The sequence below is a fragment of the Narcine bancroftii genome, chromosome 7 (genome assembly GCF_036971445.1).
Source record: "Narcine bancroftii isolate sNarBan1 chromosome 7, sNarBan1.hap1, whole genome shotgun sequence".
In the NCBI taxonomy this organism is placed as follows: domain Eukaryota; kingdom Metazoa; phylum Chordata; class Chondrichthyes; order Torpediniformes; family Narcinidae; genus Narcine; species Narcine bancroftii.
In genome coordinates, this window is record NC_091475.1 from 184,002,672 (window position 1) to 184,021,689 (window position 19,018).

The 19,018-nt window shown below is 36.1% G+C and overlaps 2 protein-coding genes across 27 annotated transcripts in view; one reads left to right on the plus strand and one right to left on the minus strand.

The window, feature by feature from the left end:
• The window catches only part of nbeaa (neurobeachin a), a 1,045,297-nt gene that overhangs the window by 795,490 nt on the left and 230,789 nt on the right, over window positions 1-19,018 (plus strand). For all 26 annotated transcript variants that reach the window (XM_069891655.1, XM_069891654.1, XM_069891651.1 and 23 more), the window contains one exon: window positions 3,338-3,474. In XM_069891655.1, the coding sequence (XP_069747756.1) occupies window positions 3,338-3,474 (137 nt within the window). The remainder of the gene's footprint in view (window positions 1-3,337; window positions 3,475-19,018) is intronic.
• mab21l1 (mab-21-like 1) lies at window positions 6,519-8,239 on the minus strand. The gene has a single exon (XM_069892532.1). The coding sequence runs from the start codon at window positions 8,020-8,022 to the stop codon at window positions 6,943-6,945; it is 1,080 nt and encodes a 359-aa protein (XP_069748633.1). The 5' UTR covers window positions 8,023-8,239; the 3' UTR covers window positions 6,519-6,942.

The window sequence follows — 19,018 nt, forward strand, 5'->3', positions numbered from 1 at the left end:
TGCGCCTTTTTGTAGACTGGTCATTGTTTCCGGAGGCAAGTTACAAGTTTGCGTCGCGTCCCATAACCTCAAAGGGAATTGCTTCTCTTTTTCGAAATTCCACCTGAAACAAACAGTAGTTCGAGAATATAAGGTGGTAAAACGCAGCTTGTTTTAGATTGGAAGTTGGTAGTCGATGCCTTTTCCCATTTTCTTCATGTGTATTTAAGCTCATGCACTCACCACTATTTCAAGAGAATTTTTCTATTTTACTAGTTTATTTGATTAAATCATAGTAAATTTAAAGGACGTAAAACATCAACTGAGAAGTACAATTAAAGCCTCATTTAAACATATAACATTCTATATATCTGTGGTCAGAATGACGAAAAAGAAACATGAGCTTAACCTTATAAATGTGATGCATGTCTTCGAGTTTAAAGAACTACTCTTTCCACCTACCCACGTGACTCTTTAATTGATGGGGCACAGTGCTGTTGACTTTCTCAGTGAACTGTGATCAACAATGGAAAAGACGTCGAGGGATGCGATGTGGATACCCCTGCTGACCACAAAAGTGCTCTATGCTACAGAACTCGGAGCAGTAAGGTCCACTGCCTTTTGTTTTCTACGGATGCTGCATGACCTCCTAAATGTCTCCAACAATTCTGCGAACTGCACCGGACCCCAACATCTGCAGATTTCTTATTTACCATCCTTGAAATGCTCCAAGTCCACATTGAAAATTTCCTTTCAGTCATCTCTCATACTCATGTTGCGTGTTTATTGAGCCTTATTTCTGTAATCGCGCATTTCTCTCTGGATCACACCCGACTATCACTGACCTCTGGTTTTGTTCATGATAATTGATCTGTTGCTTCGAATAAATCTTAATCAGGTCATTGCATTTGTCCACTCTGCCCTTTTCACTCGCTGTCTTCAGGCCGATAGTTCCGGGTAAAACTGTCAATGGTCCATGACTTTTCTCCCTTCTAATTGAAAATCGCCTGGAAAATCACCAGCCCAGAGAAATACTTGTTAGGTACAGTTGGATTTTGCAATTCCCGGGTATCTACCTCAACTTCCGCGTCTGTAGCCTGAGATGCTCGGTGTTGAATGTTCCCTGAGTGATCATTTTCTTATCCTGCCAATGTCCCTCTGGTCACCAACCCTTAACTTTCCAAGACCTCTGTTTTTGTCCCCTCTTGCGCACCCACATCTACGATTGGCCTTCTCTTGTCTGTTCTTCACTCCTGTTTTGCAGCATTGCATCTGGTCAATGAACTGCAACTGAGAACTTCCCCTTTAATCTCGATATTTACTCTTCTCTTGGCACGGTTGGCGTAGCAGTTAGCGGAACGCTGTAACAGCTCCAGCTTTGGAATGGGGTTTGAATCCCGCGCTGCCTGTACGTTCTCGCCGTGTCTACATTGGTTTTCCCAGAGGTTCCGGTTTCCTCCCACCGTTCAAAAAACGTACGGAGGGTGTAGGTCAATTGAATGTAATTGGGCGGCACGGGCTCGTGGGCCGACAGTGCCTGTTACTGTGCTGTATGTCTAATTTTTTTTTAAATTATGTGTGCCGCCCACCTCAATTTTGCCAGTTTGGTTCAGTTAAACAGCTGGCAAATGATGAATACTGGTGGCAGCCAGGTGTCAAACCAAGGAGCTCTGCTCCTGCTTATTCTTCTGCAGCCAAATTATTTTACATCAAAGAAAGGCACTGCATGTTGTTATATTAAACATTTAAAAATAAGTTTAATTTGCATAGTACTTCGATCCACACAGCAACGACAACTTTAACTCAATTTCGTCCCCTTGAATATACTTGGAATTATTATTGACAGATTTAGATTCATATGAATTAGGTGGTTTAACTTTCTGGGGTTTTTTTTTGCCTCATTGTGCTACAAGAAACAACATGTGCATTTGAGACATACGATGTTGAAACAATTCAAATGCAAAAAAAAGGTGAATTTCATCAGTGTGTTAAGGCAGAAACATTTGCGAGGTTGTATCAGTTGCATTCAGACAGTTGCTATCGACGTTTGAAGGATTCAGCCTCCTATAAAATCAGGTCAGAGTCGGTGCCATTATCCAGTATTTACAGCTGCATTCTAATAAAGTTCGGGTTGGTACATCATTTTTAGAGATAGCTGATTAAAAGGGATCTCCAGCCGTATCCATTATGTGTGTGCATTTTTTATTATTATTTTATGCAAACATCCTAATATTGGATTCTAATTATGGAGTTGCTGTCCCTTGGGAGATTAAAACGTAATCCCTTTCTTTCGTCTGTTCTGGATTAACCTCATATTGTCCCAGTCTTTTTCTGATTCCCTTCAGGCTACATTGCAATGTTTGTATCCTCTTTAAGTGTTATGGGGTTAGACTAACTGCACAATTAGAAAGTTGGAAAAACGCCATAGCTCCGAAAATAGAAGATAGAAGAAATATAGAATTGGCAAATTATGAAAATCTGACCTGAATTAGTAAATGTATGAGAAATACAAGGTCTCGATTTGCAGCAAAGCTTTCTCTTGTCTGAAAATAGGGGAGTCTTGGGAATACAAACCAACCCCACGTATAATCTTGGAACAATAGCGAACAGGACTGGTGGAGCAACCCAGATTAAGATTGATGAGAGATTAAAGTACCGGTTCAATGCAGCGATCGATGGCAATACCAATCGTAAACATTTTAGTGCAGCTAGTTGTATACAAGTGAGAGCTCAAGATCGAGATGATGACATTATAGTGGTCAGCCTACTCAGATCAGAAATCGCCGACTGTTTAAAAATTTAATGCCTCTTAGAATATGAGGTAAAAACTGTAGTAACACCAACATCACAATGGCAGTGATCAAAATATTTGCGTTCAAATTTTCACTTTAAAGACATTAAGGAACTACTAATATATATATATATGAACACGTTCTGAGCAGAAAATATGCATTTTTAAGTTTTTTTGTCATACTTTTGAGACAAGTAAAATTCTTGAATCATTATATCTTTACTCATTTGTAATTGTATTCTCTGTGGAGTTCTCAAAACAATAAAATATGACATAATATAGGAGTGTCTTTATATTTGCAGGATCTTGTTCGGATATATCCAATAAATCAGTTGAAAAGATATCACACTTTCGCAGAGTGAAATCACAAAAATTATCGAGTTAACTCATGAATCTTTGTACTTCCATTGGTGTTATCTTGAACGCTGATGCTCAGTACTCCTTATAGATACTGTTCATAGATAATCATTTTAGACCGAGTTTATCAAATTCTAGTATTGATGATGTGCAATCATATTCCCGCTAAAAATGTTCATTGAGAGTAAAGATTTACATGTCTATTTTCAGGCCCCGTTGTCCTCAGTACCCCAGCTCAGCTAATAGCTCCAGTGGTAGTTGCTAAAGGAACCCTGTCTATCACTACCACAGAAATTTATTTCGAAGTAGACGAGGATGACCATGGATTTAAAAAAATCGACCCAAAGGTAATTTCTTTTTAATGTTTGCAAGATACAGTGGATTATATCACACGTCCTGCAATGTTTTTGTTAAGATTTTTCTTCGATCATTTTAAATAATCCTGGATAAATTACAGTATTTTGTTCATGGAAAGACTAAAGACATTTTAAAACATGTTACTGAAAGATTATAAATTTTGAAAATAAATAATCGTTTAATTCCCAGCAATATAATATATTGAGAAATCTCATGTTCGCTGAATACCGATTTTTATCGCATATATTCGGGAGAAAATACGTAAATGACTTTCAATTAGGCATATTTTTTTAACGTGCTTAAATTAGATGCATTTTAGAGCGGGAAAGGAAAACAGCCTGCATTTTCCAAAAATTGCCATATATACAATCTTGAAAGTTGTTTTAATGAGGGTACATGAAAACTCTTTTCCTATTTTACTCCCATTCCCCTCGTTTCCGAATATAATTGGCCTGTGCAATTCAGTGGAACTCGTTTTCTGCAATAAAATTTACCTTGCAACCATATAGGTTACCTATCTTAAAAATAACATTGCAGGTAAATCCAACCTTTATTAGAGAGTCAGAATCAAAATAGGAACAATATTAATGGGTATTTTTCCATTTAATATTCTGTATTACGTTGAGATCGGTGGTAATATTGGAGCTTGTTCCACTTAAGATATAAATTCGATTCATTAGCTCTTTAGGCATTGCATGATCTAAAAGTTTTACAAGTGTTGCAGTGTGTGATATTCCGGGCTATAAACAAACGTCAGAAAGTATTTGATTTGTGTATCTCTTGAGACTCGTTTATTTAAAGTAGCCGATACATTTTGATTACTCTTAAGTGAATAAGACTGGCAGAACTAAAGACGGGATTTGATCTTTAACCCAAGTCTATCCGGGTTTACAAAAGAGTTAATGGCTTTTTAAAATCACGTTGGCTAGGCCTTGGCCCAGATTTCATTGCTTGCAGCGCCTTGTACCTGCACATCAAATGGTTACAATTTTACAATATCCGCTAAATGAATTACTTTCGCCTTCTACTGGTTTGATAAGGGCAATTCATTTGAAATCTTGCTACGAATTTGCATTTTGATTTAATGTTTTCAAGCCTTTGTCAAAATCTGTCGCGTTACTTTCATAGAATATAATTAAACGTAATCTGTCATTTATTTTACAGTGCACAAAAGTATCGGAGAAACTCAGCAAGTCACGTCGCATCCAGAGTCAGTAAAGGCCAGACAACGCCCGAAACGTCGAGTGCCTTATACTTTCTCTGGACGCTGCGTGAACTGCTGAGTTTCCCCACCACTTTTGTGCCCTACACCAGACACCTTGTTCACCTGTCATTTATTTTGATCTTAAGTCCAACTTTTGACGCACCTGTTTCCTTCCTTTTTTTTTTATTCAAGTCTTATTTTTCTTTTATGTTAATAGCTTCCTATTCCTTGAATTTATAACGTCGATGACACGCACGTTTGGTAAAAGTTCTTAACACTCCAATAATAATGGAGCATGTGTCTATTTCATTAAAACATAACCGTCAAAGAATGCGTAGTTTGTTGTAGAGAAATTGCATTCTTTGTTTTCGCCTTGTTTTTTTTTAACATAACTTAAAGCAGGAATATGTGAGTCTGTGTCGCCTTCTAGCTGTTAGTGGCCTATCGTGAACCCAACGACTTTATGAGGTGTATTTCATTTCTTTAACACGTATTTGAATCAGATACATTTTGAACTATTAAGCAAAAATATATATACAATGCATGTCATATTTTGATTCGTTGAAGTTTTCACTAAATAATTTTACCATAGTTTGGGTATTAATATCATTCAATTGTACATCTGTTCCAAAACGTTATGTTAAAATATTCAATTATATTCAGAAGCTCTGTTATTGGGAGTCATAGCTGGAAGGGATCAGTATGATTCTGCAAGCGGCGAATGGCCGCATTTATGCAGCCCCATTAACCAATACAGGCCTGAGAAATATTTGACATTTTAAAATAATTTACATATTTTAATTGTCGAAGTTCCAGAATTATTTTACGAACCGAATTTCAGTGGAATGGGGTGATCTGATAGTCTGCTTTATTTATATCAAAGATGTTTCTTGTGCGTTTCGATACAACTCTAAACAGTGTCCAGAATAAATGAACCTATTGTTTAATTGTACCGCACTCTTAATTTTTCCAGCTGACGCAGAGGCATAATTAAAATACAATTGAAAATAAGTTATATGATCTTATTATGAAAAACAATGAAATGTATTAGTTCAGTACAGATGCGAATGTATTTAAAATCATTTCTGAGTTTTCATATGTGCAACACTAATCGAAAACGCGTTCTATTTATTGGCAATATGGATGGATTTATTCATCCTGAATTACCTTGACGTTTACGTTATCCAATTCTTATGTTAAATTAAAGAGGAGGTTTGGTACTATATTTAATGTAGTGATGTCTTTAGATTGAAATATAGTTTACCGGCAGTCAGATTTATTTTTGAAGCAATGAATTAAGTTGGCTACCTTCATGGAGGTTTAGGGAACGAGCAATGTCCACTTGATGCTGCAACAAGCATTAGTTTAAAAGCATAATTGGATTCAAAATTATTTGCACAGACTTCGCGGAAAACTTGAGGTCGTAGTCTAAAATCTTACAAGTAATTCCTACATTCTTTTTAATTCCAGGCGTTTTATTCGCAGTGCGACTTTGTGTAATTTTAAAACTAAAGTTTGTTTTGTTTCCTTATGTCAACTTCGAAAATTATTAACTAAATCAAAACAATAAAGATTTCTGCAGGCTATTTTGAACTATTAACTATTTATAATCTAGTGAATATTTAAAATTGCATATGGGTACATTGTTAAAGATGTTTGGATAAACAAAATGATTAACCTTTTCCTGTAATTTTGAAACGTGATTTATGCAATTCATTACAAACTGAAGGCAGTGAGGATTTTAATCGTTTCATTTATTAACTTCAAATTAAATATTTCATTAACAGAAATTTCAAAATGCTATTGGTCACAAAATGTTCTAATCCAGTGTTGTCCAAGTGCATAATTTCAGTATTTTCTCCAGTTTTCGACAATCAAACATTATGTATATAAGCAACTTCATATTTCCTTTTGGATATAGTTTAAATAACAATTCAAGTCATGACGGAATGAGTAATAAAGATATGAACAAGCAAAATCTGAACCGATCACTGTCACCAAGGTGTAAACTTTCCCATTAGATACATCAGATAGCAATAAACTTTCATAATATCATCTACAAATACCTTGATGGCAATATCTTCTTTTAGTAAAAAGAAGTCCAGCCGTATCCAACAAAAATGGAATCAGTCAGCTTCTTCGCCTAGGAATTCCTGGTACACAAAACATCAATAGCCACAACTCAACGACAAATGCGAGGATTTTTTTAAATACGCCATAAAATGGAAATCACAGTTGGTATAAATGTCCATTTTCAAAGTTTTTCCAGGCTTTTGGGATTCGTGAGTATCTCTCTCGCCAGACGCCAGGTTTGCTTTGCTGCGTTTTCCAAAGCGGTATGTGGTTTGCCCTGAAATAAATCTAGATTGGGTAAGAAATAATGTGGACATCTGCGGCACTGAAGACAGGAGATGAGCTGCAGTAGAATCCCGTTTAGGCGATCTCCCAAACACGATTCGTCCCAGTCCGATTCTCTGGGATGTTTCTCACATTCATAGGAAACGAGTGTTTTCATGTGATAGTTATTGAGAGGCTGTCCTGGGAGTTCAAGGTGTCGATCGCGTAAAGTTTTGAGAACAGACAGGCATTTCTTCCTGCAGCCCCCTAACAGAAGCCTGTTCTCAGCCTCGGCGAATTGTAAGACCCAGGCATCGCTCTCGGCTGAGCTTTGTTTGCCGGAAAGGGAGTAGCACTCTTTGGAGAGCAAATTGAACCCCTCGGCCTTGACCTCCGCTACCCGGTTCGGTCCGGGCCAAGGGATATGAGGCAGCGGCCAATGAGCCGCACTCCTCGGCCAAATCCCTGTGCATTTGAAGGCGGGGGTGATCTGCACGATGTAGCGATCCCTGATCCGGAGCTTCACCTCACTGGTATCGGCCACCATCTTCACAACGTCCCGGTAACTACATTTGTCCACCGCCTGAGCCACCAATGTTTGAAACCTGGAGCGGATCTTACGTGCAGAGAGATATCCCGAAGCCGTAATGAATTCCACCCACAGAGACATGCTTCTCTTACGACCGTCACTCAGCTTGAGCACGGCGCAGCCAGGTAAGGAACCATCGTCGACGAAGTTGAATACACCCATCTGGTTCAGGTAGAGGACCACCTCGAACTCGGTTGGGGAAATTACCTCCAAACCTTCAAAGCGACTGTCGATTTCGTTGAGGGAGCTGATAAACCGTGGCTCCTGTACCTCCACTTCCTTGAGTACGTCTGACACCACTTTGCACACTTCCCTGATGGTTTTGGCTATTGCGGCTTTTCGAGCTTGACATTTCTCATTGTAGTATTTGTTTAGGTGGTAGACCAGTTTGGCTTGGGCGGCAATCATATTTGGGCAGAGATCCGGATTGTACACCGGAGTCTCGCAGTACCCTGACGGATCCAATGCGACCGGTTTCACAGGCGCCAACTTCAGAAAAAGAATAAAAGTAACTGTCGTAATAAGCAAAATAACTTCGAACGCAGATTTCCAACGGCCAGGTTCAGGAAATTTGGACGGCAGCAAAGCGTATAAACCTATAACCGCAGTCTCAGCAGTAGCCAAACTTGTTTGTTCTCTCTCTCTCTCTCTCTCTCTCTCCCTCCCTCCCTCCCTCCCTCTCTCTCTTTCTCTTTTGTCAAGAAATAGATCAAGTATAGTCCACCCTGCGCTTCCAGGGCTGCTGATCAGTTTGGACGAGCATAGATGCTCTGTGGAGTGTAAAATATAAGGCAGGGCCGGGCGTCGGTATCCAATCGCTCTTGGGCTCGTCATTGCCTGCCACTAAATAGAGCTAATTAATCCTAGCATTTATAAGAAACTCAAAGTAGGTGTCTGAGCCCAAAAGTGGGTGTTCAAAAAAGAGCAATCGGATTGTCAAAGGAATACTTGAATTTTTGTATATATGTTGTGGATATTATTGGACAAGGAGCCATTTGGTAATATATAAATAGATGCGGAATTTAATAGCTAGTTCATCTATTAAACCTCTCTTTCTATTAGGTAGGGCTCTGTTTACAGTTATGAAGTGTTGTGTTTGTATAGACAGGTGCTAATGGATTGTTGTGGCTGTAGGTTCTCGTCACTTTCAAAGAAGAAAGGCCGGTTTCATCGGGGCTCTTCATTTGATTGTCAGATTAACAGCTCAAATCCAGCCTTGGAAGGGTTTAACGTGCAGTCTAGCTGTTTCTGAAGTGGCGTTCTCACAGTAGAAATGTTCCACTACATCAAAAGAATAATAAACGACATGCATTTTAACAAACAAAAATAGGGATTCGAAGCATCCACTTTATAGTCATGTATTTAAAAACATAACACTAAAATTGCATTTTTTTAAAAAAAGCCTTAACGATAGCCAAATAACGTAGTAAGGAGTATGGATTTAAAACAAAATCAACTTTAAAGCTTATCATTTATGAATTTCAGGTTTACTTTGAATGATTGATTCATGTTATTTATCTAAATATGCTTTCGAAAAATTATAACAGCTTTCGGATTTTCAGATGTTCGTGGGACTGGTTTGTTCGTAGCGATACCATTTTGCAGAGCTTTTGCAATCGGGAGAATTGCTCTTTCGAGGGTTGCAAACCGTCCCTGTCCTTGCTCTCAATCTGGGGCTGTTAGCGATGGGATCAAAGGTGATAATTATGCACCATGAATGAGTATGAATTACTGAATATGTCAGATTTTGTCAACCAAAGATTGCAACGTGTTTTGTGGTGAGAAGTATCGCCAATTAAAATATATTGATAATTCACGTTAATTGACGTCGCTTTGGGTCACCGAAAGAGCCAGGTAGATCGATTCAGGAAATCCGTTGACGGAGTGTTGCGAAGATTTTGTCGATATTGAAGTTATTTAAATGAAGAAATAAAGAATGTATGATTTAGAAAGTTCGTTAACATGCATATTTGGTCTTGGCAAAGGACAATGTGTGAAGTGCTTTTACTTTTTTAATGAACTTTGGACATCGGTGTATATCGCAGACCCTATATTTTCAGTTCGCCGATCATGTTCTTTATCATTCGGTTAGATTAGAAAACAACCAATTGAATGCGAGCTGAGTTTGAATGTTTTTATTGCTATAATCACATTATAATTCTTTTGCATGTTGAGTCCTGTTAAAAGTAACCTTTAATTTCAAACTGAATACTAGTTTTTGATCCTGAAATTGTATTAATAATTGTAGTTTGGATCAGGATTATATTGGTAATACTTAGGTTAGCGGTTGCAGACTCAGGTCAATAAAACATTTGAAAATGACGCCCCAGTGCCGTACGATTCAACTAACCGCTTCATGTCACCTTCATAACGGTTCCTGATGATTTTATTGCATGAATCGATGAACTTTAAAAAATATGATTAATAAGAATTTTCATTCATTTTACAATTTTTCTCGGGATTGTTTCCATCATGTACAAAATGTACACCATTTTAGTGGCATCACTGTAAATTCTTCCTTCGTATTCTATAATTGGGGTGATCATGACCCAAGCAGGGTGTATGATGGAAGTAGAACCATTTTATTTTGCTGCACTGGATGGTTGAAAGTGAATAGAAACTCTGTGAATTTAGGCAGTACACATCCTATCTATTTAAATAGAATCTTTAATACTGATCAGTTGTTTTCCCCTCCCCTCCCCCCCATACACAAAAAATTATAAAAATGTGCATTATTCTCTGTTTATAGAAATGTAGCTGATCTATAAACATGTGTGATTAAATCTGTTAGAAGGCAGGGCTTAAGTAATGAAAGATAGAACAGGATTCCAGTCTTTTTTTATTTTCTATCAACAGGAAATAAATCAAAGGCGATGAAAGGAAACTACAAATATATTTTAAATATTGGAGTTTTGATCTGTGTTTGTTATCACATTTAGTAATAATTACTGTCAGGTTCAGAGCAGGTTTAATCACTCCAATGCAACCATTTGTTAAGCTTTAAATATTTTTAATGTTCTGCTCAAAAGATTTTAAAAATGCCAAAAATAATTCTGAACAAAATCAATTTTCTGCACCATCTTCCCTTTCATTTTTTTCAGTCCCCTGTTCTCCGTTGTCCTTTTTTTTCAATCCATCTCTTTTCCTCTCTATTTTTTAAATTAATATAACAATTGCAAATAATTGTATCTATTTTAGATGCTTTCTTCAGTTTTGGGACTTAATGAGAAAATAAAGTGGCCTGTGATTGTCTGAAAGTTGCTTCTAGTGCTGTTTTAGTGACTGAAATAGTAATTCTTACTTCATTTAATGTATCAATCCAACAGTGGATTTTATAGAGTGAGTTATTTTGTCTTTGGCACCAGTTGCTGAATTGTACTTAAATTAATTTCAGATTAAGTCTTTCACCATATGAATGAAAGTAAATTACCAAAGTACATTGTGGGATTAAAAGAAAAAAAGTATTGAAGTACCTTCATAATAATGATGTCCAATTGGTTTTAAATTCCTGCAGTTCAGTGGCCATCAATGCAGTGTTACATTGGTGGTGTTGACTCCCAGCAACATTAGTCAAGAGATATGTGCAACTTGTCCCAGTTCATACAAAAATAAGGGAGCAAAATGTTTTTTTTTAATCATCGAACTCAGATTTCAGTCAGATACTTTGGCTCGAAAATAAAATTTATGCAAAAACATTGACGATTAAATTTCAAATAATGATTTACCAACTCAACCCTTATGTAACAGTGAAACCATAATTGATTTGATTTGTTTGTGTTCAAATAACTTAAGAAAGTGCATGCTTGTGTGTGCGTGTGTAGGGGTGATAGTGGGGAGAGTTGGAGGGGTGTCAAGAGATCTGTTTCTTTGTAACAATGAGACATAATCATGTTTTGGTCATTACAGATCAATTTCTTAATTTGGAGTTATTTCTTACATCATTACATTTTTTTTTTCAGTTTAGAGGCCCACAAGCCAAAGTACAATTATACCCATATAACCAATTAATCTGCTCATCCTGAACATTTTTAGAACATGGGAGGAAACCAGAGAACTCCAAGGAAACCCACGTGGAAATGGGGAGAACGTAAAAAAACTCCTTGCAAACAGTGGTGGATACAAACCTGGGTCACTGGCACTGTAATAGCATTATGCTAATGGCTATGCTAACCATGGTTCCTGTGCAAAATGTTGTTCCACAAACAAAACCCCATACTGTAAGAGTCATTTTAAAAAAGGTAAAATACTGCAATTTAAAATGTAGTAACCAAATATGCAAGGGTACAATTTTGAGACAAATTTTGAATTTTAAAGTTTTATCCAACAAGACAAATTAATCTTTGATAACAACATTGATATCATGTTCTTTGGGCGCATTTGTAAATCATCCTAAGAATCAAAACAGATTCATTTCCAATTTTTCATATCTTAAAGTTAGTATGTGAACAAGGTAAACATAAGAATGCTGTCACGCTTCTTGAGAGATACCAGAGGTGAACTTATCCAAGTGTGAAGAATATTCCACCAGGCTTCTGATTATGTCTTGTAGATCATGAAAGGTTATAGAGTGTCATCAAGATACCCAGCCTCTGCTAATTTAGCCACCAAATTTAGGTGTCTGGTCTAGTTCATTTTCTGGTCATGGGTCAGGTGACCCAGGATGTAAATGAAGAGGGAAAGTAAACAATGATAATGTCATTGAATGTCAAGATAGACGGTTAGATTTTTTTTTCCTGTTGGAGATGGTAATTTTGTGGCACAAGTGCCACTTAACTCATTTCAGAATGTTGCTACATGCAGACGTGAATTTCTAAATTTTCTGAGAAGTTACATATGGAATTGAACAATGTGTGATCCATAAGCAAACATCCCCATTTCTGATCTTGTGATAAAGGAAACCATGAATCAGTCATCTGAAAATATTTGCAGTGAAGGCCACTGTCCTGTGGAATTCCTGCACTTATAACCTGGGCTTGGAATGATTGATATCTTTTGTGCAAGATATGACTCCAGCGACTGAGTGTTTCCCTTTTATTTCAATTGTACCAGCATTCTGATGCCGCACTAAGTTAAATGCTGCCTTAATATCAAGTGCTGTCAGTCTCATGTTTAGCTTTTTGATCCCTGTTTGGAACAGCCCTGGAGAAAATGAACAATATATTGGTTCATAGTTTATTGGCAAATAACTGCTGCAGACAACACTGCTGATTACAGCTCCCATCAATTTACTGATGATTAAGCTTAGTACTGATTGGGCGATTAGATATTTCCTGCTTTTTGTGTGTAGAGCACTCTTGGGCTGTACACCGACATTGTCGGGTAGATGTCAGTGTTGTAACCACATTGGATCAGTTTAGGAAAAGATGTGGCTGCTCCTGGAGTCCAAATCTTCAGTAGTGGGCTGTAGAGATGTTGACAGGACCCAGTATTCTGATTAATATGTGAAGTGAAGCAAATTGGCTGAAAACCAGATTCAATGATTGACAGAGATCTCCATAGGAAGCCTTGGTGAGACTGAACGTAGAATATTATGCACAATTTTCACTTCTTTATGTAAAAATGAATATATAGATTAGGCCTGTTAAGCTAATGTGTCATTCAGCAGGTGTTTAAACTTTGGAATTATTTACCCAGTGTTATGGAAGCTTGGTTCACTATGTTCAAATATATTCTTTCATTAAAAAGTTGTATGTGTTGAAATATAATTGATTGCCTCTCCCATTCAGACACATTTAAAATTATTAAAACATTTTTAAAAACTAAATAACATTTAAATTATTTTTTAAAATTGCTAAGTACATTTAAAAATGCATGTAAATACTTAAAATTATTTTGACTTTGTTTAATGCTATTATAAAAATATAACTCCCCCTTCCTTTTGCATTACTTTTTTAAACTTTATTTAAAACTTTTAAAAACAACGTAAAATCGATAGCAACAAAAAAAGTTTTTATACAATACAAATAATAGTAAACCCCCCCCCTCCCCCCCCTCAACCGGCCCCCTCAAGAAGAGCCAAAAAAAACCATAAAACATATACAATATTTTAAGATATTTCCAAACCCATATATTCTAAATAAGATGACCAAATTTTTACAAAAAAAGTAATTATCATGTAAATTATGTTATTTTTTCCATATAAATACAAGATCTCAATTCATTATGCCAACAAGCTATATTAATCTCTACATTCTCTTTCCAAGTAATTGCTACACATTGTCATGCCACAGTTAACACCAAACATACAAATGCTATTTGAAACTTATCCAACCCCAAACTAGTCTAAGAAACCATATAACCCAACAAAAAAAAATCTCTGGATCTAATGGTAATTTAATTTTAAATAATTTCTCCAAAACCAGCCTAACTTTTCCCCAAAATGGTTCTACCCTATCACAGGACCAAACTACATGCAAAAAAGTTCCAGTACTTTACTTTACCCACATCTAAAGCAAAGATCCGAATTACTAAATCCATATTTTTTCAATTTCTCAGGAGTCAAATATAACTGATGCAAAAGATTATAATTAACCAAACCATATCTTACATTAGTCAATTTAGTTACCCCTTCATGACACATAACTTCCCAATCCTCTTGAGGTATAACATAAGTTAAATCACTTTCCCATTTATTTCTAGATTTCTCCAAATTCGGTTTATCCATAGTTTCCTGTAACAATCGATACATATCTGAAATAAAACCTCTCTTTGGTATAAAGGAAATCAAAGATTCAAATTTCATTAACTCAGGTAAACTCATCTCTTTACCATAATTATCCCTTATCAAAGCTCTAAGTTGGTAATACACAAATAAAGAATTTACTGGTATATCAAATTTCTCCCTCAGTTAATGAAAAGAAAGAAACTGTCCCTCTTCAAAACAATCCTGAATCTCTTTTATACCCTGAGAATACCATATCTTTAAACACCTATTAAACATTAAAAAAGGAATAAGCTAATTTTGATATAATGGAGTTTGGATTGATAATTTACCTTTTGTTCCTATAACATCATTTCTTTGAACCCATATCTTTAACAAATGTTTTAATACCAGCATATCATATCCCGGCAATAAATTCAAATTCCACTTATGTATAAACTGGTGAACATCAAATACAGAAATACAGGCTAACGCCACCTTGGCCCAACAAGGAGGCTGATTAATATCCATCATTCTACTATCAAACTTCAACTGTGCAGCTTCATAATAATTTTGAAAATGAGGCAACTGAAGTCCACCGAGTGTATATTTCCATGTCAATTTCTGTAAAGCTACTCAAGCTAATTTTCCCTTCCATAAAAATTTCCTCACCACCTTATTCAAATCCTGAAAAAACCCTTTGAAAGTAAACATGGAATTGATTGAAATAAGTATTGAATACAAGGAAAAATATTAATTTTAATACAATTTACTCATCTTATTAATGTTAATGAAAGATCCTTCCATTTAATCAAATCCATTTTAATCTTTTTTCAATAAAGGTACATAATTTGACTTATATAAAGATTGATCATTTGCATTCACAGTTACCCCTAAATATTTAATTTTATCAGGCCATCATAATTTTATAATATTTTTACACTCTTCATAATTCCCTTCCAAAATTGGCAAAATTTCACTCTTATCCCAATTCACCTTATACCTAGATAACTCCCCAAATTGAACTAAACATTCTTGTAAATATTTCAAAGGATGTTCTGGATGTGTCAAACAAATCAATACATCATCAGCAAATAAATTAATCTTATATTCATCAACTCCAATTCTTATCCCTTTAACCTTGTCGTTCTGTCGAATTGCCTGAGCTAATGGTTCAATGATCAATGCAAACAAGGCTAGTAACAATGGACAACCTTGGAGAGTTTTCGTGATAATTTTATGGCACAGAAGTTTGGCCATTCGTCACCACTCTAGCAATCGGATTGTTATACAATGCCTTAACCCAACCAGTAAAAAGAGGACTGAAATTAAACTTCTCCAGCACCTTAAATAAAAAATTCCATTCAACTCTATCAAATGCTTTTTCTGCATCAAATGCAACCACCATTGGTTGGTTGGGATACTGTCTCAATGCATTGATCAACATTATCAATCTAAGAATATTGTCAGACGCACATCTATTCTTAATAAAACCTGTTTGATCTGTATGTACCAACTGAGGTAAATACATCTTTGAGGTAAAGTCTATTCACCAATACTTTAGCCACAATTTTATAATCCACATTTAATTAAGAAATTGATTGGTACAAAGCTACATTCAATGGGTCTCTATCTTTCTTTGGAATCACTGTAATTATCGCACTTGAACAAGATTCTGGTAATGACTGATCTTCAGTTATTTGTTGCAACATGTCCTTAAATATAGAAGATAAATCTTCATAAAACACTTTATAAAATTCCACTGAAAATCCATCATTACCTGGCGGCTTTCCATTTGGCATCTCTTGTAGAGCATCTTTAATCTTAAAATCTGTAAACGGAGCTTCCAATTCCTTTACCTCTTCCTCCCCCAAAACTGGTAAATTTAACTTAAATAAGAAGGATTCAATAGAACCATCATCCTGATTTCCCTCAGAAGTATACAATTTCTGATAAAATGATTAAAATTGGTCATTGATTTCCTGAAGTTTATAGGTAACTATTGAATTCTTTTTAACAGCATTAATAATTATCGATACTTGTTCCATTTTTAATTGCCAAGCTAATACCTTATGAGCCTTCTCACCTAACTCATAATAGCATTGCTTAGATCTTTGAATTAATCGCTCATACTGATATGTTTGTAAAGTATTATAACGTAATTTCAACTTAGTTAATGCTGCTTTCTTATCTTCTGTAACTTTCTTCTGAAATTCCTTTTCCAACTCAATTATCTGTTTCTCTAATGCCAAACTTTCCGCCAGATACAGTTTTTTTACTTTCATGGAATATTTAATAATTTAACCACGCAAATATGCTTTTAAAGCATCCCACATTACAAAATTACTACTAACTGAATTAGCATTTTCAGCCAAAAATAAAGCAATCTGTTCCTTAACAGAAGTAATAAACTCTGGTTTCTTCAATAACATTACATTAAATCTCCATCAGTAAATTGATTGCAACACCTCAGAACCTACACAAGAAATAAACAACATAGAATGATCAGATATAACCCTACTCTTATATTCAGCCTGCACTACTCTAGCCTGCAAATGTGCTGAAATCAAGAACAAATCTATTCTAGAAAATGAATCATGGCTAGATGAGTAAAAAGAAAAGTCCTTTTCTGTCAGATTTATTCTCCTCCAAATTTCAACTAAATTCAAATCTTTCATCAAAGATCCCATTTATATCGCCATCTTTGATTTCCTTATACTTTTTGGAGATCTATCCAATAATGGATCCAAAACACAATTAAAATCCCCTCCAACCAAAATATTTTCATTGGCCTGATTTAATATTAAGAAAGCCTCAGATATAAATTGATCATCATCCACATTAGGTGCATAAATATTCAACAATGTCCATGGTTCTGCAAAGATTTTACAATTCACCATAAAAGCCCTACCAGCAATCTCCGTAAATGATTCCAACTCAAATGATAGTTTCTTATGAATCAGAATTGCTACACCCCTTGCCTTAGAATTAAAAGAAGAAGCAACCTAATCTCTCTTCAATTTTAAATGTTATTTTTCAGTCAAATGTGTTTCTTGTAAAAAGACAATATCAACTTTCATTTTTTATATAAGCCAATACACATTTACGCTTATTATTCAATCCCTGTACATTAAAAATTGCAAAATTCAAATTAGACATTTCTTTACCCTAACAATAGTCTTCATACTATTACAGAATATTGCTCCCCTTGTAAAAAAAAATCCCTTCTAAATAAAATGACCCTTCCCCCCCCCCTTATATATAAAATGAAACCCCAACTAAAAAAAAGTTCTCAAACACAAACTACAATAATGTAGTAACTCTCCAGAAATCTGGGTGTGGTAAAGCCCACTAGTGGCAGATGACTATCAAAAGCTTCAGTGCTATCCACCCCCCTCCCCCCCAGTCAAACTATTCCAAAGTACTTAATCAAACACATTCAACCCAACAATTCCAGTCCCAATGATTGTTTTGGATCTTCAATGTCAAGAAGACTCTGTGTCAATTCAACCTTATTTCCATTCTTCCCATTCCCATTTACCCTCCTTTTAGGTGACAATAATGGTGACTGTCCACTTCCTCATAAATCTGGCAACGATTTAGCAAAGATTAATGCATCATGATCATTCTCAAAAAATTGAGACTGAAAATTTCCATAAAATCTTTCAATACAGAGGATAACGAAAAGCAAATTTATAACCCTTTCTCCACAATACTTCTTTAGCTGAATTAAATTCTCTTAATAATTTCAAATCAGCATTAAAAAAAAACACTCTATTGCCCTGAACCGTCATTGGAGTCTGGTTTTGTTGAGCCTTTTGAACTGCAATCCGCAATATCAGCGAATCAAAACTGCATGTGGTGGTTGGCCGGAAAAGGCTTCTTCCTCAATGCTCTGTGTGCCCAGTCCAATTCCAGACCATCCAGAAAAAATTCACTACCTAGCACATCAGGAATCCACTTCTTGAAAAATTTCACCAGGTCTGAACCTTCAATATCTTCTGGAAGACCTACTATTTTTACATTATTCCTCCTACCTTGATTTTCTAGAGAATCAATCTTCTTCAACAGTTCCTTCTTCTGGATCTCCCAACCCACAAAAGAGCCCTCCACTTTTTCCATTTTTTCTCTATTTCGTTTCACTTGATCTTTACATTCATAAAAAGACTCTTCAATTAAAAAAAAAATTATCCTGTACAGTATCCATTGCCTTTAAACATCTATTAACATCACTTTTAACCAGATTCATATTATTCTTCACAGAAGACATTTCTTCACAAATATTATTCATTTTAATTTTCATTTCCATAAATCCTTGATTTAACTGTGCAGACATCTGTACTGACATATTTTCCATCTGATGAGCAATTCCCTTCCAGAATAGTAAATACAGAATCCAGTCCAGGTTCTACTACTCCCTCTTGAGGCCTACCTTCCTTAACCACAGCCTCCAAAGTAAATTCCTCCTGCCTTTGCTCTAACAAGACAGGACTTCCTTCTTCTTCAGTTGTGCTTGCCACTTGTCCAGTGCAACTGAGGGACTTCATCCCCGTCAATAGCGGGCCGACCTCGTCGGCTCGCTGCTGTCCAGGTCCCCCCCGCAGCCCATACTTTATCTAAAATCTACCGGATGCGCGAAGCACCACGCATGCCCGTGAACATCGCTGGCCGCACAGGCATGTCCTCTGACACAGCACTGCGCACCCCTAGACCACCACTCACGACAAAGGGCTTGCGCAACTGTCCTCGCTCGGCTGACCCACC

Coding starts and splice junctions, on each gene's coding strand:
- mab21l1 (XM_069892532.1), bottom strand. CDS start 8,022: ATGATTGCCGCCCAAGCCAAACTGGTCTACCACCTAAACAAATACTAC.